This window comes from Physcomitrium patens, chromosome 21 (genome assembly GCF_059467195.1).
Source record: "Physcomitrium patens ecotype Gransden chromosome 21, ASM5946719v1, whole genome shotgun sequence".
NCBI lineage: Eukaryota > Viridiplantae > Streptophyta > Bryopsida > Funariales > Funariaceae > Physcomitrium > Physcomitrium patens.
In genome coordinates, this window is record NC_143430.1 from 1,050,044 (window position 1) to 1,069,465 (window position 19,422).

At 37.5% G+C, this 19,422-nt stretch overlaps 2 protein-coding genes and 1 pseudogene across 2 annotated transcripts; 2 read left to right on the forward strand and 1 right to left on the reverse strand.

Moving 5' to 3' along the window:
- Positions 1-2,667: 2,667 nt before the first annotated feature.
- On the forward strand, positions 2,668-4,255 carry LOC112274566 (cell division cycle 20.2, cofactor of APC complex-like; annotated as a pseudogene).
- Positions 4,256-4,288: 33 nt separating this feature from the next.
- LOC112274567 (cytochrome b561 domain-containing protein At2g30890) lies at positions 4,289-5,944 on the reverse strand. Its single transcript, XM_090245963.1, has 2 exons — positions 5,300-5,944; positions 4,289-5,182 (listed from the first exon to the last, which is right to left on the reverse strand). The coding sequence occupies exons 1-2, from the start codon at positions 5,504-5,506 to the stop codon at positions 4,907-4,909; spliced, it is 483 nt and encodes a 160-aa protein (XP_090102089.1). The 5' UTR covers positions 5,507-5,944; the 3' UTR covers positions 4,289-4,906.
- Positions 5,945-15,441: 9,497 nt separating this feature from the next.
- On the forward strand, positions 15,442-18,009 carry LOC112274024 (transcription factor ICE1). Its single transcript, XM_024503156.3, has 4 exons — positions 15,442-16,224; positions 16,399-16,647; positions 16,758-16,925; positions 17,141-18,009. Exons 1-4 carry the CDS (start codon positions 15,952-15,954, stop codon positions 17,261-17,263), a joined length of 813 nt encoding a protein of 270 aa, XP_024358924.1. The 5' UTR covers positions 15,442-15,951; the 3' UTR covers positions 17,264-18,009.
- Positions 18,010-19,422: the final 1,413 nt, after the last annotated feature.

Genomic DNA, 19,422 nt, shown 5'->3' on the forward strand with positions numbered 1-19,422 from the left:
TAAATAAATAAATAAAACATAAAAAAAATCAATAGGCTATTGGCAAAGTAATTTGAGATTAGTATTGGTGAATAAATTCTAAAGTCAAGGTAAGTACAATTTATAGATTTCAACAAATTGGTGCATGCTCAAATTAACAAGTTGTGCTAGAATAATAAAAGGTAGTTTATCACTAAGTGTATTTGATAAGCCTTGCTCAATAATAATATTGGTTATCTTATGCCAATTGAGTGAATATTAATATACTAGGTGTCAACAACATGTTTCTTAGATCTATAGTCAAATTATCAAGTGTTTGATACATCTAAATATAAAACCCATCTAAAATGTCTCTTGCATGCAATTTAGATAGTGCATACTTATTATTTACAATAAAGTTGTTTGGTAATTGTAATGCAAGTACATGCAACTCCATCTCTTTAATATTTTCCATTAAACAATACATTGTAATAAAAAAATTTGTTAAAGCAACATTCAAAGAAATGGACAAAGTATCAACAATTGACATCTAATTAAGAGAATAAATCTTTCTTTTGCATTGTTGATACTTTGTATGCCAATACCTTAGACTCCTATTTTTACAGAGATAAATATGTTATATTTCTTTTGAACATATCAATTTTTAAAACTATGGTTGGAGAAGCTTTGTGTTGCTTCAATGACATTAAAAATGTAATGTATAAATGTGCTCTTAGCATCTTTTAATTGCAAGTCAAGAACAAGGATAATAAAATCTTTAGTTTCAAGGTAACAATCAAGATGTTTCACTATTTTTTATTGTATATCAAGTACCTCTTATGTTGTTATGCTACATTTCAAATGGTAGTCCATTTGATTCACATCACATTGCATCATTGTAGTCTCTTTTATTTATAAGGTGTCAATCATAGAATTGCTTCAAATTATGCCTAGATTGTTTGTACAAATTCTTTGCAAAATTCTAACAAAAATTGTCTTAAAGATTTAGATATTCTCAATTGTATTGGATAGCAATACATCAATATATGTCTTATCTAGATGTGTGTAGTTGCTTCTAGTACAATAGAGCCATTTAAAACTTTTATCCATTTGTTATTCTTCTATTTGATCAACACATTAGAAAAATCATGTTTAATAGAACACATGCACTTATGGATATGTTTTGCCATACATCGAAATAAAAAATCTAATCCACACCAATTATTTGTTATTTGTATTGGATAGCAACACCAGTTTAGGTTTCCCCATTTTTGCCTATTCTAGCAAAAAAAAGGTATCATCAAAACCCAAAACTCCAAACCAGTCAAACAGAAACAGAATGCAAGGATCCAAGGTGACGGAACCGATTCTAAGTTGAGATGGCAACATTAAGCACAAGAGTCGGGTGCTTCATGTTGTCATCTCCGTCTTGTGCAGTCGGAGGGGTGGTCTCCATCTAGATCCTAGACATGAGCACCTACATACGAAGGATATTGTAATCTTAGCCTTTTTATGTTGAATGCTATGTTGCACTTTTTGCAAAATTTAGGCCGTCCCATTTATGATTGTGTTGCTTTTGCTCATGCAGTATTCTAGTGCTATCAGTGTCGGTGCAAATATTTATTGGTGAAGAAAAAAACACCTATCTTATTGGCTTATACTTGCCCGTGGTAGCGTTTCGGAGAGATAGAATGGGCTTGAGCAGCTGTAAACACTCCCTCGTGGTCTGTAAAGTTTTGCAGAGGCGGTACCTCTTGAAGTCATCGTGCTAAATGTGTCCCTTCCAATTTCGTGTGCATGAGTAGCGCCGTATGACATTACTCAACTTCGGACCTGATGATGAGTTTAAAATAGATACATGTACTCGGCGTTTTACCTCAGGAATCTTGATGGAGTTGTTTTCAGAGGTGTGGATGTGAAGCACGATAAGTAGTAATAATCTATATGATCAAAGTTGCGTACAACAATGTATGCCATGTGAGAGATTATGTCGCTCAAGTTTCCCTGCTAATTTAACTTCCTATTTCCATGTCAATTAAATTTTCTTGAGATTATATTGGTGAGCATTACTCTTCTACATTTGAATAAGTGGAATGTACTAGTTGGTGCAATAATCAGCATGATCAAAGTGGATAACCCTGGAGGAGCATACCGAAAACAAGGTCTAGAAACCTGGCTGTTATTTTCCAAATGACCGAACATGTCCGAGGAATGAAAGACGAACAGCGATGACCACATCGAAAGAAGTATGAGCTTCGACACACAGTCGTTGGGGACACCAGCAACCTCGGACCGCTTTCCTCACCCTTCCCTACGTTCCCAGTTCTACATGACACATCCCCTTCATTGCTCTCACACACTTCAGTGTACCTTACTATTCTACCCTCCTTCAAGCGCTCTACCACACTCATACTCTACACTAACATCTTTGATACTCTGTGGATACTGTACTGATTTCTGATTTACTCTTTTGATTGTTGTATTGTATATACGGATCGTTGTTGCATTGTGAGAATACAAACTGTGCAGGGATTTGGATCCTGCTGTCTTTGGCGAAGCGCTTTCACTGCAATTTGCAGACAATGGCTATACCAGTGAAGGCATCTCAGACACCGACCAAGAATTTGGAAGCGGGTATCTCTGAGAGAGCGCAGCAGTCCGGAGGTTGTTGTGACGAGGAAGATGGTCGAGATGAAGTCTCCTGACAGATCGGTAAGGAAATGCAAGAATGAAGATCGCTTTCATGTGTCTGTCATTAGTGTTGATTAGTATTTCCTGTTTCTTGTGACACTACTGCCGTTCCAATTTCTTCAGAAAATCAAGTAGTGTATGTGAGTTTTAGATATTGCGACAAGTTCGACACAGTGATGGTAACTTATTAGTGGAATTCGAGTCTCGAGGGTACTGAATCTGGATCAGATTTGTTCTAGACGGACCGCTTCATCACCGACCGAAGTACAATGAATTTTGAGATTGCCAATTACCTGATATCAGAGGAGAACTCCTCATCTGACGCGAATTCTCAATCCAAGGATGTTTATAGGAATCAATTGGGAGAGAATCTACTGAACGACCACTGCCAAGAGCAGTATCGCATACTTGCATTTAAGAGCAAGCCTCCTCCTCCCCCCGAAGGATTCCATAACGGCAGAAAGTCCCTGTATTCTCAGAATATTGCAGTCAGTGAAGCAACGACCAAAACTAAGTTCCGTCACATTCCGCAAGCCCCCGTGAGGACTTTGGATGCGCCTGATCTCATTGATGACTACTACCTCAACCTGATGGACTGGAGCTCCAACAATGTGTTGGCCATTGCTCTTGGCAGCACAGTATCTGTGGGACGCCGCTACTAGCTCCATCGAAGAGCTTCTGATTGTACAGGAGGGAGGCCCGGTTACAAGCGTATTCTGGGCTCCAGAAGGCCAATATATTGCCGTAGGGCTGAACAATAGCACTGTGCAGCTCTGGGATTCATCGTCTCTCCGTCAGGTAAGTGGTTTTATGTGGTGATTGTGCAGTAGAGTAATATATTACATGTAAATATCGGTGCATTACAAGACTTGATAGCAAGTTGCCCATTTGATTAGTCGAGCTCGTGTTGCAGCTTAGGACATTGAGGGGTCATTCGGCGCATGTGGGCTCCTTAGCATGGAATGGACCAACTCTCGCAACAGGAAGCCGCGACTGCACTATTCTGAACCACGACGTGAGGATTCGTCGACATATGAAAGGCAAGATGAGTGGCCACGAGCAAGAGATCTGTGGGCTTATATGGTCGCCGTCGGGGCAACAGTTCGCTAGCGGAGGCAACGACAATTTGCTCCATATTTGGGACTCAGCGGCTGCGTCATCCTCTTCGTCCTCCTATCTACATCGCCTCGATGAGCACCAGGCTGCCGTTAAAGCTCTTGCATGGTGCCCGTTCCAGAGGAACTTGCTTGAATCAAGTGGAGGAACCGGCAATCGGTGCATCAAGTTTTGGAACACGCACACTGGCGCATGTGTGAATAGCATTGACAGGGGATCCCAAGTGTGCGCTCTTCAATGGAGTAAGCATGAGAAGGAGATTCTTAGCTCCCACGGATTCAGCCAAAACCAGCTGTGTCTATGGAAATACCCCTCCATGGTGAAGATGGCCGAATTCACTGGCCACACATCCAGAGTTCTCCACTTGGCTCGGAGCCCTGACGGGTACACTGTTGCCACTGCCGTAGGCGACGAGATCTTGCGGTTCTGGCAAGTATTTGGAGCTCCTGAGACCAAGAAATCATCGCTTAAACGGGCCACGAATATTTGAAGTGCGCTGAACTGCTTGACCAAGATCAGGTAAGCCATTGAGGTGAGCAATCTCGATCTTGTATGTGAGTTACTGTAATTCTGTGTACATGTAGGTTTCATAGTATGTAAAGCATGGTCTTGTCTGAGCATAATTGATTGGTTTGACGTTGTGCTCCGTATGTCAATTGTATACTGACCTCACATTCCCTCTAAGGGTTCTCTATTCGGTGTTCCATAAACACCAACATATCTGCTGGGCATCTACTACACTTTCTGTACGATGCCTTGCGCTCCCTTGGCGATTAAATTGCAAATCCTTAGTACATATTGTGTATACATATTCTTCCATTTGCGACACGGGGAATCAAACCAGATAGAAGACAATGTAACTAGCACGCAGTAATTGGTAAATAGTTGATATAGCTTCGGTAGGCAAATGGCAGAATAATTGCTAACTTAGTGGTGTGATATCGAGGATTGTAGACAATAACTAAGTGGTGTGACATCGAATATATCACTTTCGTACTGTAACAGAAACAATGTAACAGGTTGTTTTCATTTAACCAACTATGAAATGCAACTAAATGAACCTCAATCACACTAATTCATTTGCAAAGAACAATCTGATAAGAATGGAAACACTTCTCGTGCGGTATTTTACTCACACTTGTCATAGCTTTGATAATTGTACATTCCTGTCCCAGTCATCAAAGATTCGGCTTCTGCTACAATATAGCATCCGCCGATCTTGGGGGAGGTACATGAGACCAATAAAACCAAGCCGGATCGAAAATAATGTTTGTAGAGTCTGCAACCTCATTCCTCTCATCACCATGTATGCGTGTAGCCGAGTGTAAATGTTGTAGTATATCAAAATCACTCTGGCAGTTCCAACAATCCAGCGAAGACCATACCAAACACTTCGGGATCTGACTCCACTGCGTGTTCATGAATACACCAATTTTATGATTTTTGGGACACTGAACTGGAAATGATTTGTCCGCATTTGAAAGAGTGAAAATGCGACAGAGGATGACAACCCTAAGACACAGAATCATTGTAGGAATGCTAACTGGTCGGGACGAATAAGGCCCACAAACAGAGCGAGCCACATCAATATCCCTAACGCTAGACGAAGACTCTCATGGGTGTAAGTGAAAGCATTGTCGAATTTCGTGAATGCTACTACCGCGCTGCAGGTGACTGCGAGCACAGCAATTACCTGAAAGGTCGATGGACGACTTGATTTCAAATTGCGCAACATCAACATGGCGCTATCAAAATATGTTACATTCAATGTCTGTTGGACATGGGAATGAAGAAAAGGGAACGTAGAAAGGGAAATGTTGCACACCTGAACAAAGATGTGAGCGTAGACTGAAGTCCACACGGTTTTTGTCAGATTTACTAATATATATTAGATTAATCAATACATGTTAGTAAATAAATAATTACCTTTATGTAGTTACAAAGTAGTTATGGAGAAGTTACAACTACTTCTCTCCATAAAACAATATAAAAGGCTCTTATCAATATGATGAAATTAAGTTATTTTGCTAATATACTTCATGCTTTATTTTATCATTCTTAGTGTTCTTTCTCTTACATGGTATCAAAGCACTAATTTTCCTTCATTTTTTTTTAGTGTAAAAGGAAAACTCCACCCACTATGGCTTCTTATAATTCTTCTCATACTCTGTTATTACCCTTAGTTTTTGCAAATAACTATTGTACTTGGAGTATTAATTGGAGGCTTTCTTAAGTTGAATAGAATTATGGAGAGTAGTTGATAACCCTGAGGTTGCATCCAATATAAGTAATTTGGTGCAACATCATGCCTGGTGTTTGAAGAATATCAAAGCCCATGCATAAATACTTGTGCATTGTAGAGATAAGCAACTTATGATACTACACAAACTACCTATATCAAAGACAATTTGGAATTATATCAAGCATATTTACAAACAATCTAATAAAGCTTCCCAAGTAGATTTCTATAAGAAGCTTTATCATTTAACTATGGATGAGAATGAAGCTGTTCATGCATTCGTAGAAAATTAAGAGTACATCCTAGAAGAAGTTGCCATTGCTGGTTGTATTTTCATCAAATCACAATAAGTCAATTTATTATTAATTATTCTTTCCAATTCACAGAATGCATTCGTTACTACCTAAGGTAAAATTAATGATTTAACTTTTTCAAAATTATTATCTAATATATTTCAACAAACAGCAATCAATTGTTCAAAACATGACAACTCTAAAACTAGTGTCTTTTATGTGAAAGGAAAATTTGTTAAGAATAATAGACCTTCTCACACTCCAAAATTAAGTGATAACTCTTTTCAACAACATTATTCTAAACTATCTTATGCTTCACATTCCAATCTGCTGACTAAAAATATTATCTGTCATTACTATGGATAACAAGGACACAAATCCCCAAAATGCCACAAGAAATAAAAAGATCAAATGAACAAATCAAAACCTACAAAATCTTATGTTGTTGAGGCATCTTTATATATATTTATGGCAGGAATTTGTAAGCCACAAGCCACAAAAAATTTGAAACAGTTTATTTTATAATGTTTCAAAATGCATCAATGTCTGAAGTAGACAAGTTCATTTGTATAGCTCCATGAACTATTTGCAAACTATTTTGTATTAGACAAAACATAAGCATGAAATTATCAACTATCTTATACCAAATCTTCACATATCTTTCAACTATATAGCAATTCAAAAATGATTGGTAAATGCATAGTGATCTCAGCAATCTAAAGAAATAACATGTAGATTTTGATTTTTAATTAATAAAAAGTTGAATTAACTTTGCACTTTTGCTCCATTTTTGGCAAAAATAATAATGCATGTAGCTAATTAGAAATAGTTTTTGTCTCCTCTTGTTTGTCTCTTAAGTTGTTTTATATAATAGATATATATTTTCTTATTAATAATCAAACTATAATTGGCCAACATAAAAAAATAAAATAATAAATAAATCAATAAAAAAAAATCAATGTCTTGTAAAGAATAAAATAAGTTTTTTGTTGCATTATCTTTAAAAACCTAAAAGATTAAGATATTGAAGCTATAAAATTATCATATAAAAATATATATTTGAATTAATTTTTTATTTTAAAAGGCATATAAATGCAACATGTGTAAGTTATATCAATAAAAGAATATGACCTCATTTAAACTAATGATTAGAACTTTAATAACTATTATTTCTTTTGGTTTATTTTTTATATATATAAAAAAGAGAATGCCAAAATAAAAATTTATGAAATTAATTTTATTAACCATTAATAAAATAAAATAAAAATATTTAATATGATATAATATTATTTAAAATTCAAATAAAATTCTTAAAAAATAATTTATAACAAGCAATATTTGTAAAGGTATTATAGAGAGAAAAAAAAGAAAAAGAGTTAGATTTAAAAAATTAGAAATTAAATTAAAATAAATATTAGCCACTAATTTTATTGTTTGTTTAAAAATTGTACTACATAAATTTATTTTTAAGATTACTACAAACTCCATGAAACCTATATAAAACTATGTGTTGAAAAATATATGTAAAATTTTATTATGTATTACCTAAGAAAACAAGTGTTCTATCTAATATACTAAAAATAAGAGCATCTTATTTTATAACAAATATCTAAATATTAAATGTCTTTTATGTTTTTGGAAATAAAAATATTTAATCATATGAGACAACAAATAATTCATATTAGTATAGAAAAAAACAATTGGTGATATAAAAACTCAATGTACATTATACTCTAATTTAAATTCAAGCAATCAAATTCCTTTGTTGAAATATAATCATTGAGATAAATTAATGAAAACTGAAATTTATATAATAGTTTTAAAAACTAGTTGATCTTTAAAATTTCTATTCCCATAAATTACATTTTTTTTAAAAAGGATTGAAAAAAAAATTTATAGATAAAATGAACCTCAAAATATAATAAAAAGTGCATGATTTTTAAAAATAACATATTAGTTTATTATGAATGAGTCATTATTAAAATTTTATTAAAAAAAAGATAATTTCTATATTTGCATCAACTAAATTTCTATTATGTTTTTATACTTTAATTTTTTTTCCTCCTTTTAATATGCATTCTTATATAAGATCATACTTTGAAATGATCTTAAATTAGACTTACAAACATATTAAGGACCAAGATGTTAAAATATTATTTTAAAATCTAAAACATGTTGTGCAACATAATAATATTATTTAAAAAAAAATTAAACATATATTATTAATAGGAGTCAATAAAATAAATACATAAAATTTTCCTTCATAATTACATATATATATATATATATATATATATATATATATATTTTAAATTTTTTATCCTACATTTACTTCTTTTTTTTACCGAGAAATAAAACGAAATATTTTGAGTAAATAAATTCCTACACTTTTCTTCTATTATGAGATTTAATAAGTTAATTTTCATACACACAAAACTAAATTGGATTTTCCTGCAAGACTTGTATTTGATCAGATATAACACACAATCATTGATATGTAAAAATATTTGTGGCAATCACTGAACACATGTTAATCTGTAATTGCTTTTTGATGTTCACTGCTTCCCTTCAACATATTAAGAATGATTCAACATGACAAGAATAATTGAACTCTTTTATGTTTAAATAACATTTTTCATTTTATACAAAATTTGTAATTTAATCTTCACCAGCATTGTAGGCAGTAACATTACCGAGTCCAATATCAAAATCCAAGCACTGCACCAATTTAATATCCATAAACATGAGCTATTTCAACTTGTTTCTAAATTGGAAGATTGCAAGATCCAAGAAACAAGATTGGAAAGAAGTGAGGGAAAAAAAAAAAAAAAAAAAAAAAAAAAAAAAACTTAAAACATTCTTTGTCTACATAGTTCCTTGTAAACAATTCTGGGTATTTCAACAAAGAATGTTGGGGGTTAGAAATGTGCATATTTCTGCCTGTGACGGAGTTCAGAAGCACCGAATTACCGAAGCTCCGGTCCACCAGTTGAGCCACGTTGGAGTGTATGTCTAGAATGTCTAGACTGCAACTCCATTATGCAGGATTGATCTGTAGCATGCTCCAGTCCCCTCGTGTCGGCATCGTGGTGAGTTAGCTCGTCTTGTCTGTGGCTTTTTGAACACCAAAAAAAACCGGTGACTCCTGGGCTCTTTTGCTAGTCTGCATTGTCCAGTCTTGAGGCCATTTCTTCTGGCAGATACTTGAATGTGTGTCTGTTGGAACCATGACATAAGGGTTGCAGACCACCACGTTCATCGATCATTTGGAACTTGCTTATAGACGTAGAAGTAGAGCTTACAGAAAGAGGCAGGAATGTTTTAAAAACCGAGAAGCCATCTGGACAAACTTCAATGATGTGGGTGTTTGAACCCATGGTGTTGCTTGAGTCCCCTCATGTGGTTGAGTTTTTGCAAGATAAAAGCTTTTTTCGTTGTTTTCTCCCTCGAATCTGGACTTGGAGCCAGATATGCACTTCGACAGTCCTGGACAATCAAAACATTTTCATAGTTGAGGAAGTTGAAAAAGTTTGATAAGTGAATGAGAACCACTTCGTCTCGATCACCAACTGAATGAAAACTTGAGGGTAATGTTCGGAACTTCATCATCAGTTCTTTTTTGCAATTTCCTGCTACATTGAGATTTGTTCAAGCATGAGGTCTCCGACGTATAAACACCGCAGAAAATTCACCGCCGAAAGGGTCAGTGTCCTTGCTTTTATTTCAGGGTGCGTTGCAGCCAAACTCCACATACCCTTTTGCAAAAGCCATGGTCACCAAATGACGCTTTGGATGAAGCTGTACCGTTGGTGATAAAAAATTCCTGGTGCGGCTCTTTTATTGCTAACTCTGTAGAAAAGAAGTGATGTTTCTTCACTATATAGACCATATTTGCGTAATACGACATTGTTGAAAGGGATACACTCATGTAGTGTTATCGGCAAATCCAGTAAACTTGCTTCATATTTCAAAACCCAAAACCTTCAAACTTAGATGCAGCTTTTCAACATCGCAATTGCTATTAGAACTCACATCTATCGACTGAATAAGCATACGCAGACCACCATTTCACGAAATCTAGGAAAAATTTTGCACCATGCTCTACTCCATCAGTGCATCGGGTTCACCCCGTCTTTGTGTCAAAATAATAATAATAATAATAATAGGAACAGTATCCAAGAACCGCAGTAACTGATAAGCTCTTGCAATTGAGGATTTTTCAACAGTTCCAACGAACGAATGAGGACTTACGAGGACATAACCAAGCAACGAAATGAGTACACCCTGGGTTACAGAAGTTCCGGGTCAACATGCATCCACAACTCATGCAGCAATAAGGCACAAACTCATGAGACGACGGAAGAAGCCATCCGAACCAGAATCTGATGAAGAAACTCTCTCGTGACTAAATAAAGGCTTCATTCCTTTCACTATTAACGTACACATGATTACCGAGACATGTTGTAAACTGTGTTAACACATGTCACAGTTCCTGCGTCCCATTGCTGGAGTTGTGTGCACCAGTGTTTTCGACGACAGTTGTACTGGCACCGACCCAACCCACAAGAGCCTCGATGCTCTGGTAGAGCTCGAAATGGGGCTGCCATTGAATTGTTCAGAGTTGTGTGGTATTGGCGCATCGTTGAAGGAGCCAGTACTGTAGATAACCAGCATTTGCTGGGATGTTGGAGCTCTGCTTTTAGTTCATGAATGATGAAAGATCCCTTGATATTAAAGCTCTTTATCTTTTCAGTTCAAAAGCATTTTTATGCATCTTTTTGTGTTGGAGTCCGATTGGGGCATCGTGGCTGAAAGTGTGGGTGTGACAATTTGCAGAACAACGAAAAAGGCATTGCAATTGCATTCATCACAGGATGGGACTTTTCCAGGAGGATAGCAAGATGGGTGCGGTTTTTCCTTCTTTTAGAGAGAATATGTAAAGGAAGTAGCAATAGTGCGCTCTAGCTAGAACCTTTGTTTAATGTTATTTCTATTCTTGTTATGACTTTTTGTGTATTGTAAGTTAAATTACCATTAATCAACATTTGTAGAAATTTGTTGGAATAAGAGAGTTACAAAAGTGATATTTAATTATTTATGTATGAATTTATATTTCTTTATTGTGTTTTTTTAAAAAAAATTGTGCTAATTATTCACATCTAGATATTTTGATCAGAATATATAAAATTAAAAGTTTTTGAATTAGATCCTTTTTACTTGTTCTTGCAAAAGAAAGTTGTTGATTTAGGTTGTTTTTGTGACAGAGTTGTTAAAATAATATATATATATTTTTTTATTTTCAAAGAGATCTGACTTGGTGTGCATACTTGATTTAAAGGATATTTGTTATGTTATATTAGTCTCTTAAATGTATGCTAATAAAAGTTAAAACACTATATTTTGTAATAGTCTTGCAAAAAAAATCTTTCAAATTTGGCTTATCAATTTTATATGTAGATTGCGTATATTATAATTTTAATGCAATTTAGTTTTTTGTGTATTGCAATATAAAGAATCATTACAATATAATTGTTCTATATATATATATATATATACATCAAGTATTATACATATACTTCTAAGTTTATATATGAAACATCATATACAAAAAATAGAATTTGATAATCAAATAACAACTCTAATAACAAACAAAAGTTTCAACAATTGTCTGAAAGTGATTGAAATTCAATAAGGTTCGAATTTTAAGATTTTTCAAAAAATTCTTGTTTTAATATTATTATTATGTTAAAATTGTATTTTAGTAGTAATATCTGATTTTGGTGAAAGTATCTATAGACACTAATACTATATAATATAATAGAGAGTAATAAATTAGAGGTGGTCAAACAACACTTACACAAAAATATTCAACCATTCTTTTTGTATACATGGTAACTTTTGTTTAAAAAAATTATGATTAGTATGAAAAAATTATTTTAGTTTTAAGATATAAACCAATATAAAGTCTAGGTGATACTTAATAAATATTTATTCCTTCTACTTATAAATTAAAAATCTCAAAAAAATTTATGACATCTTCCAATTCTCTAGAGGAAATAATTATTACTTTATTGTAGGCATATAATGCTTATTTGGGTATTAAAATTTTAATAGCCTATTATAATATTTACTTTCTAATTTCTAATTTATATCTTTTTATCTATCACCTAAAAATATTGGCAATTTATGGTGTTCTATGTAATAATATATAAAATTTCACATTAATTAGATGTTTTCAAAAGATTGTTCTAATAACTTATTTGTAAAAATATTAAATAATTAATATTACAAAAAAAAAATGAGTACATGCAATTGATTTGTTTTATGTGTATATACATGTGTGTGAATATATACATATATAATTTATTTTTAGCATAATAAATTAGTTATTAAATAAATAAAATAAACAAAAATTATAAATTCGTGTGATTAATTTCTTCTCAAGAAACTGATCCTCTATATTTTCCCTTCTTTAAAAAAAACTGTAATTTTTAAAATTTAAGGATTTAAAAGACCATAATGTGAATTGAACAATAACATTCACCAAACAAAGAACCGTGCAGATTCTGTAAAAAAGAATCAGCTCCTTTCTGCTCAAAGAAGAAGTTGAATTCTTCACTTACAGCTTTTTCTTAACATTATTTATTCTGTAGTCAATTTGTTTTTAATTTTTTTGAATCTATTGTATTCTAGGTCATTGTTTGCAACAAAACGTGTACATTACTTCCAAATTTTTGCACAAATGGCATTCAGTTAAACATTTATTTCTGTGTTTTTTTTTTAAACATCATTATAACTAATACAGAAAGTCCAGAGTACACTTGGAGTGAACAGCCATAAATCCCTTTAGTTTAAACATCCATGACCCACACGCTCAACATCTCATGGGAACACAGAATGCGAGCTCGGCCTCGCAACCAATCAAATCAGCTTCAGGCCTTTCTTTGCCGCAATCAGGACAACACTTCCGTTGCTCTCACCGCGTGTTTCCACCTACGAAACGGGACGAAATATTACACTGCGAACCGGAAAAAGGAATGAGATCATAATGGCTACAGGCTTGCTGCGACAAACTATCCAAGTGTAGCTGACCCTGACGAAGCGGAGACGACAGATCTTGCGCAGAATATGCCGCATCCGCAAATATCCCAAGTGGCGTTAGCAAATAGTCAACCGGTGTTGTTTTTTCAGTGTTGGCGACGCAGCAACGGTAGACGCAGGGCTCATGTTCCATGCATGGTTGCCATTGTGGTGCAGATCAGACTTCGGCACCACCTCATTTGTGTGCCTTGCGATCCATGAGGACCCAGTTGACCACTCAAAGCGCACAGGATCTTGCCTGCCCTCCGTCACCGGTTACGCACCTTCGCTGTGCTCGCAGTGGCGCTGACTACCACACCTCCATCTCTTGGTTGCCATATTTATCGTCCCATATCCCCAACTGAGTTCTGTCGTTTCCGGAAACTAAATCCGCACACCCGACAAGAACTTGGAAGCCTGTGGCGATTAATGATCCGGTCGAGATCCATATGGCACCACAATTTCCCCTTTGTGGGTGCACTACATGTAACATGTGGATTGCAAAAGATAGTTTCGAGAACCTCGCGATGGAACTAACTAGACCTTCCCGATCAGGCACTCCGCCTCTGCAACACGAGGAGGTGCGGGGGGTTAGGGCCGACGATTGACTATTGTTGATTTTGTGGACTAGGTAATTCGAGGTTTTCACTGGGCCACTTGAGTTTCGACTACAGCCTCATTTTAAGGTTTATCCTGTTCCTGTATCGTGTTGCACGGCGGTTGGATGAGATCAATTGAAATGGTTCTAGAAAAAGATCCATTTCGGTACCTGACTGTTGCCGATGCACACTAAACGGCATGAGGTTGCAGTTGACCCTGGATTTCTCATACCAAAAGAGATGGATGTACAAAGTTGATGTGAAGCTTCGCCGTATGAATCGAGCACCTACTACTCTGCCTAAATTAGCCATTGACCTTGCGCGCTTCCTCGCCATCGCACCACCATCGTGGAGCCCCTTTTGGGATTTCGTCCATTTCGCCAGCACACGCACAAAACAAACTAGCCCCCATAGACAACAGTCTGGATGATTTTGTCCCCAGGTTAGCGCGAACAAGGAGGAGTGGACAACATCATCGAAGCTGCGTAGAGTTTTCTTGGATTGGAAGCGTATAGCATCTTGCCGTATCGGATCTTACAAGACTTTCAACAATCACTTCCATGTAAATATTAGAAATCAAGTGTAGTGGGATTGCCTTTCTCTCTATAATAGGCCATTTGTGTTCAGGTTTGGAATGTGTTGCCATCCAATTGTTCAGAAAGTCTCGGGACAAGTAATTTTTTCGAATCCAACATGCTGTTGGGTTTCCCACAAATTGGAGAGTTGGGGGTGTAGAGCTAGCCAGTTTGATCTAAATCTTTGTCGAAGTAACCGGAGCGTGGCGCTTACTAGGCACAATAACTTGAACGGATATGCGAATGCTCTAACTTAAGTTATGCAATTTAAACAGCATGTTTCAATCAGATGATGATGAGCCTTGGATGGGCATGAGGATGCCTAAGTAAAAAAAACATAAGTTGCATGCTGTCAACACATACATATATATATATATATATATAGAATAACATTTATCTGAAGTGGAATCTCATCATCTTATTTCTTTTTTGATGCCATGGTATCGAACAATTATTAACTCAACCTGAGAACTGCAGTATCTGTGCAATAAACGTCCCAACAATTTTGCAACCAATGTGTGGACCATTTCAGTGAATTATTCAAATTGAAATTTATAATATAGTAACAAAAGCTCAGGGGCAAAATTTTCCAAAGTCTATTTTGTGCTATTTTTAATGTTTATCATGCAAGGGGAAAGTGGGGGTGTCAAGAACGGTTGGCCAAGAAATACAGAAAGAGAGTGGAAATGGACTCTTTCCCAGGGTACAGGAGCATTGGATAGGGGCGGTGAAGAGGCGATGGACGACATCCAGGAGCTGGACAGAAGCCACCAAAGCCATGGCACAAATTGAGCAACTCCGAAAAGGCCAGGAATAGAAATCAGACAAGCAGCGCGAAGTGCATGCTTGCAGCAATGCGTGTCGTGTCCCCGCTTCCCAAGTACTTAGCCCGCCAGGTCTACCACTGCCGCTCTCACTCTCATATCTTCGCTTTGTCGGATACATTTGCGTGCGTGCAGGTTCATTCCTGCATTCCCAACACTTCACGAATCTCAGACACTCGAGCCCGTTGAACCCGCACCACTATAGCACAGCGCACAATCTGTTGCTTCTCGTCACACCCAATAGTACTCGTTTTGTGTTCATTGCGCAACCTTACATTGTAGAAACTAGTGCTTTGTGCGTCTAGGTGCGGTTGAGTGGAACAGTGCGTCTGGGTTGTAGTTGGTGGACCAGTAAGTCAGTTTGAGGAAAACTGACGCTGCTCTGTGGATATTATGGACTGACGACTGATCGGAAGCCTTCAGGACAAGGAGAGTGATGCGTGTTATTGGTGGGCTGATGAACCGGGTATGAGTAGGTGGTAGTTGTAAGTGTTGCTTAACTGCATCAAGTGCTTCGAAAGAAATTGTCGGTGAGCCCGTCGGAGTGTAGGTTTGGGAACAGTTCTAGTAAGATAGATGGCTTTGGGTATGGGTCTCCCGGCGGAACAGTGCGATATTTTCGACCTTCACAACTATGCAGACCAGGAATATTGGTCAGACCTGGAAGACCTCGAAGTGGACGAGGAGTATGCTGTCACTCCTAGAGAATTCGAGCCTGTTGTTCCACGCAGTTCTAAACGGACCTACGGAGTGTTCGTCAATAGTGAGGCAGTGCCTGAGCGATGGCAACGGCGCAGAATTCATGGGCAATTTGAGCTTTTGCGTGCCGCCACCCCGAATTCATGCACTGTGAGTTCTCGTGTAGCTGTTCCCTCATTTACGAGCAGGAAAATACTTAGAAAATATTTGTTGATCAAGTCGATTGGTCATTTGGTTCGAAGCTGTGTTCAGTTACTAGAATTCCTAGGTCGTGTTCTAAATGTTGCGACACGTGATTCACAAGCTCTGTTCTGGATTTTTCAGGATGACAAGACATCAATCCTCGCAGATTCACATGAGTACATCGAGAGGTTGCAAAGACAAATACAGGAGCTGCAGTGTGAGCTCGATGCTTCTTCTTGTTTCGAAGACGACTTGAGTTGCTGCGAAGATGATGCAAGCTCTTGTGAAGACGACTCGAGCCCGTGGTTTACAAATGAAAAGAGAACTGTAGACTCGAATCCTGCACCCAAATCGTACAGTGCATTGTCCGGCATATGCTCGCAACCTATGGTATGCACTTCCAGTTCTGTGGGCATTTTGCTTCGATTTTTGGATGAATGATATGAAATTCATCTACGCGTAGCACCCTATGGCTCACTCTGAAATGTCTGTGCAATCAGGTTGAAGTTGGGAGGAACGAAAAAGGATTAAAAATCTATGTCGAGTGTAACAACACTTCTGGGCTGTTGGTGGACATTTTGAATCTATTGGAGTCAAGTGGTATGAACGTGGAACAAGCAAGAATATCTTGTCAAGAAGTTCTTTTCTTGGAATGCTTAGGATTGAAGGTAAGACACTGATTCCTGTGAGACTCAAATCGCTAGTTGCATTACGAAAAGCCTGCTGACAGTGGCAAATAGTCAATCACAGTGGTGCATAACCACCAGATTGACTATTTGCTGACATGAATTTGCTAGGACTAGTAGCTAACAGGAGTGTCCATAAAGATTTGATCGTTCTTGGTTCACAACAAGTTGCTAATGTGTTCATCTGTACTATGCAGGGCGAGACCGGTGATGAAAATGACGAAGCCCACAGCGAGTGCGTGTCGCGATTGATCGCCGAGGAAGTGGCAGCAAGTTTGAGGTCTCTCATTGCCAAGAAGGCTGAAGTCACGTTGCAATAAGTTCAGGAACATCTTCGAATTATGACCTGACTCGAAGCTTAGCCTCATGTTAATAAGTATCCTTTCGGAAGCTGGATCGGCTGAATTTATGAGCACAATGCAGTTCGTCATACAGTCGGAATGGGTTCGAAGCAGAAAGACGCAACCCAGATGGACTGAACTGTCAAATTCGTCCTCACGAACACTCCATTCTCACAATTCTTGTTGCGAGGGGGTGCGGATTCACGTGCTCTTTCCGGTAAAATGCCGAGATCGAGTTGCTTCATTTCACTTCCCTTACAGCAGCGGGGAACAATGACGGCTGTCCAGTCTCTTTGGCAGGCGAACTCCTCTCGCCTGAGACTGCAGCAGCGTTGTCATGAAATTCAATGAAGCTCGACTTACCTAAATGAAGCTCATACTGGGTTCCTCAACGGCTCTCAGAGTTTGTAGTAAGCAAGTACTGGATACATTCAGCATATACTTAAGTGTAAAGTCATATGGCACTCACTCATGCCACCTCCCTTTGTAGTGTATCACTATTTGCCGGGCTAGTCGGTTGTAACTGATATCAGTTTTCTCAATTAGATCTTATTTTCAACAAAGAAACGCCCAAGAGACCATGTCTGGTCTTGTCCACGAAGGCCTCATCTGAATGATCGCCCCTCGTTGCGTTGTTCACTTCGTGAAACATCCCTTGCCCACGTTGTGGGAACTTTTTTGGTTTAAACTTCCGTTTACTATTTATAACATATATACTTTGTAAATATGGCCTTTTAATCTCCACTTCAGCAAGGCCAACTGCTGGATTTAGTTGTAACAACAAATTCGGTTGTCATTAGTCCCGAGTAATTGCTCCAACCACCTTGAGAACATTATCCCAAGTGGAGAAAAATCCGCTGCTAACTAGTGCTGTAACCATACCAGCAAGTTTTTGTTACCATGAAATTGTCCTTCTCTTCAGTAAACGAAGCCGTGACTAGGCCCGTTTTTTTGCACCATGACAAACGACTCACTGCTCCCGCACTGGAGGTGTCCTCTGGATCGACATTCCCCGTGGAAGAATATCTGTTCGCGACGTCCGGGCAGAGGATCCATCCAACTTCTCACCTTCCTTCCCGTCTTCCTTCACACAACGCCGATCTAAAACAAGCAGCTTGCGAAAACTATCTTGAACTATCTTCTCGCTGCGAAAGCCCCACTGTGTCCCATTCATGCTCAAAGCAGCAGATTCTGTTCTCAGAGATCGCAGGAGATTAGTTGTGATGGAACTTCCCTCCGCTTACGTTGTTTATATCTTGCGGTGACCACAATACCTCGTAAATGAACAAAATCCACTACGATGGACCTTCTTTTTAGAAACATTCCAACTCCCAAAATTCTATTGGAAGAGGAAGACATTCGCACTCCTTGTCTTGAAAATATAGAAAGAGTATGTAAAAGTGTGTGCACGTAGAGAATTTAACGTTCATTTTGCAGTTAAAAACATGCGAATTAACATTTTCATACTTTCTAAATATGCTTGCATTTGAGACACGAAGTAATTTTTTTTCATAAGCTGTGGGAAGCGTTGGAAGGATTAAATGCAGCGGGTAAAATCTAGAGATGTTTTAAAAAATAAAATCATGACTATCAGGGTTGAATTTCAATAAAACCATGACTACCAGGGCAAGTGCACTGTGCCACCAGTGGAGGAGTCGATCTTCACTGATTCGCTTCGGTGAATTCTCTAACCGATGTACTCTAGGACACACTCCTTCAGACCATCAAGAATTTGCGGACACTGCCACGTATTCCACTTCGAACTTTTTCCTTTACCTTTTGGAAATCGACTGACGTCCTTTGTGTTCATAATGTGTTTATCAACCGCCATCCGGAAACATCGTAATGGCCACGGCGGGTTTAGGGCTCGTTACCCAGCGGGAATCTCATGGTGCGTGTTCACCGCACGCCGGGCCACTGACTTCTCCTTATTGGGAGCACGGCGATCCGCGAAGGTGCAGCTGACCTATAGATATGCCAATCTGCCATCATCCTGAAACTCCTGGCAGCATCGCTTTCTGCGACGCGATTTCGTCGTGATTGTCGAAGCGCTGACAACGCACGATTCTGGCTTATTATACAAGGTTTTACATCCTTTATAGAGTCTTGTTTATTCTGGGGTTGAATTTCGCCAATCC

Excerpts from the sequence above, each read along its gene's own strand:
- LOC112274567 (XM_090245963.1), bottom strand. The coding sequence starts at position 5,506 with ATGTTGATGTTGCGCAATTTGAAATCAAGTCGTCCATCGACCTTTCAG. Across the intron at positions 5,183-5,299 it reads GTCCCGACCAGTTAGCATTC|ACACGCAGTGGAGTCAGATC; the intron begins CTACAATGATTC and ends GTGTATTCATGA.
- LOC112274024 (XM_024503156.3), top strand. The coding sequence starts at position 15,952 with ATGGCTTTGGGTATGGGTCTCCCGGCGGAACAGTGCGATATTTTCGAC. Across the intron at positions 16,648-16,757 it reads GCATATGCTCGCAACCTATG|GTTGAAGTTGGGAGGAACGA; the intron begins GTATGCACTTCC and ends CTGTGCAATCAG. Across the intron at positions 16,926-17,140 it reads TGGAATGCTTAGGATTGAAG|GGCGAGACCGGTGATGAAAA; the intron begins GTAAGACACTGA and ends TGTACTATGCAG.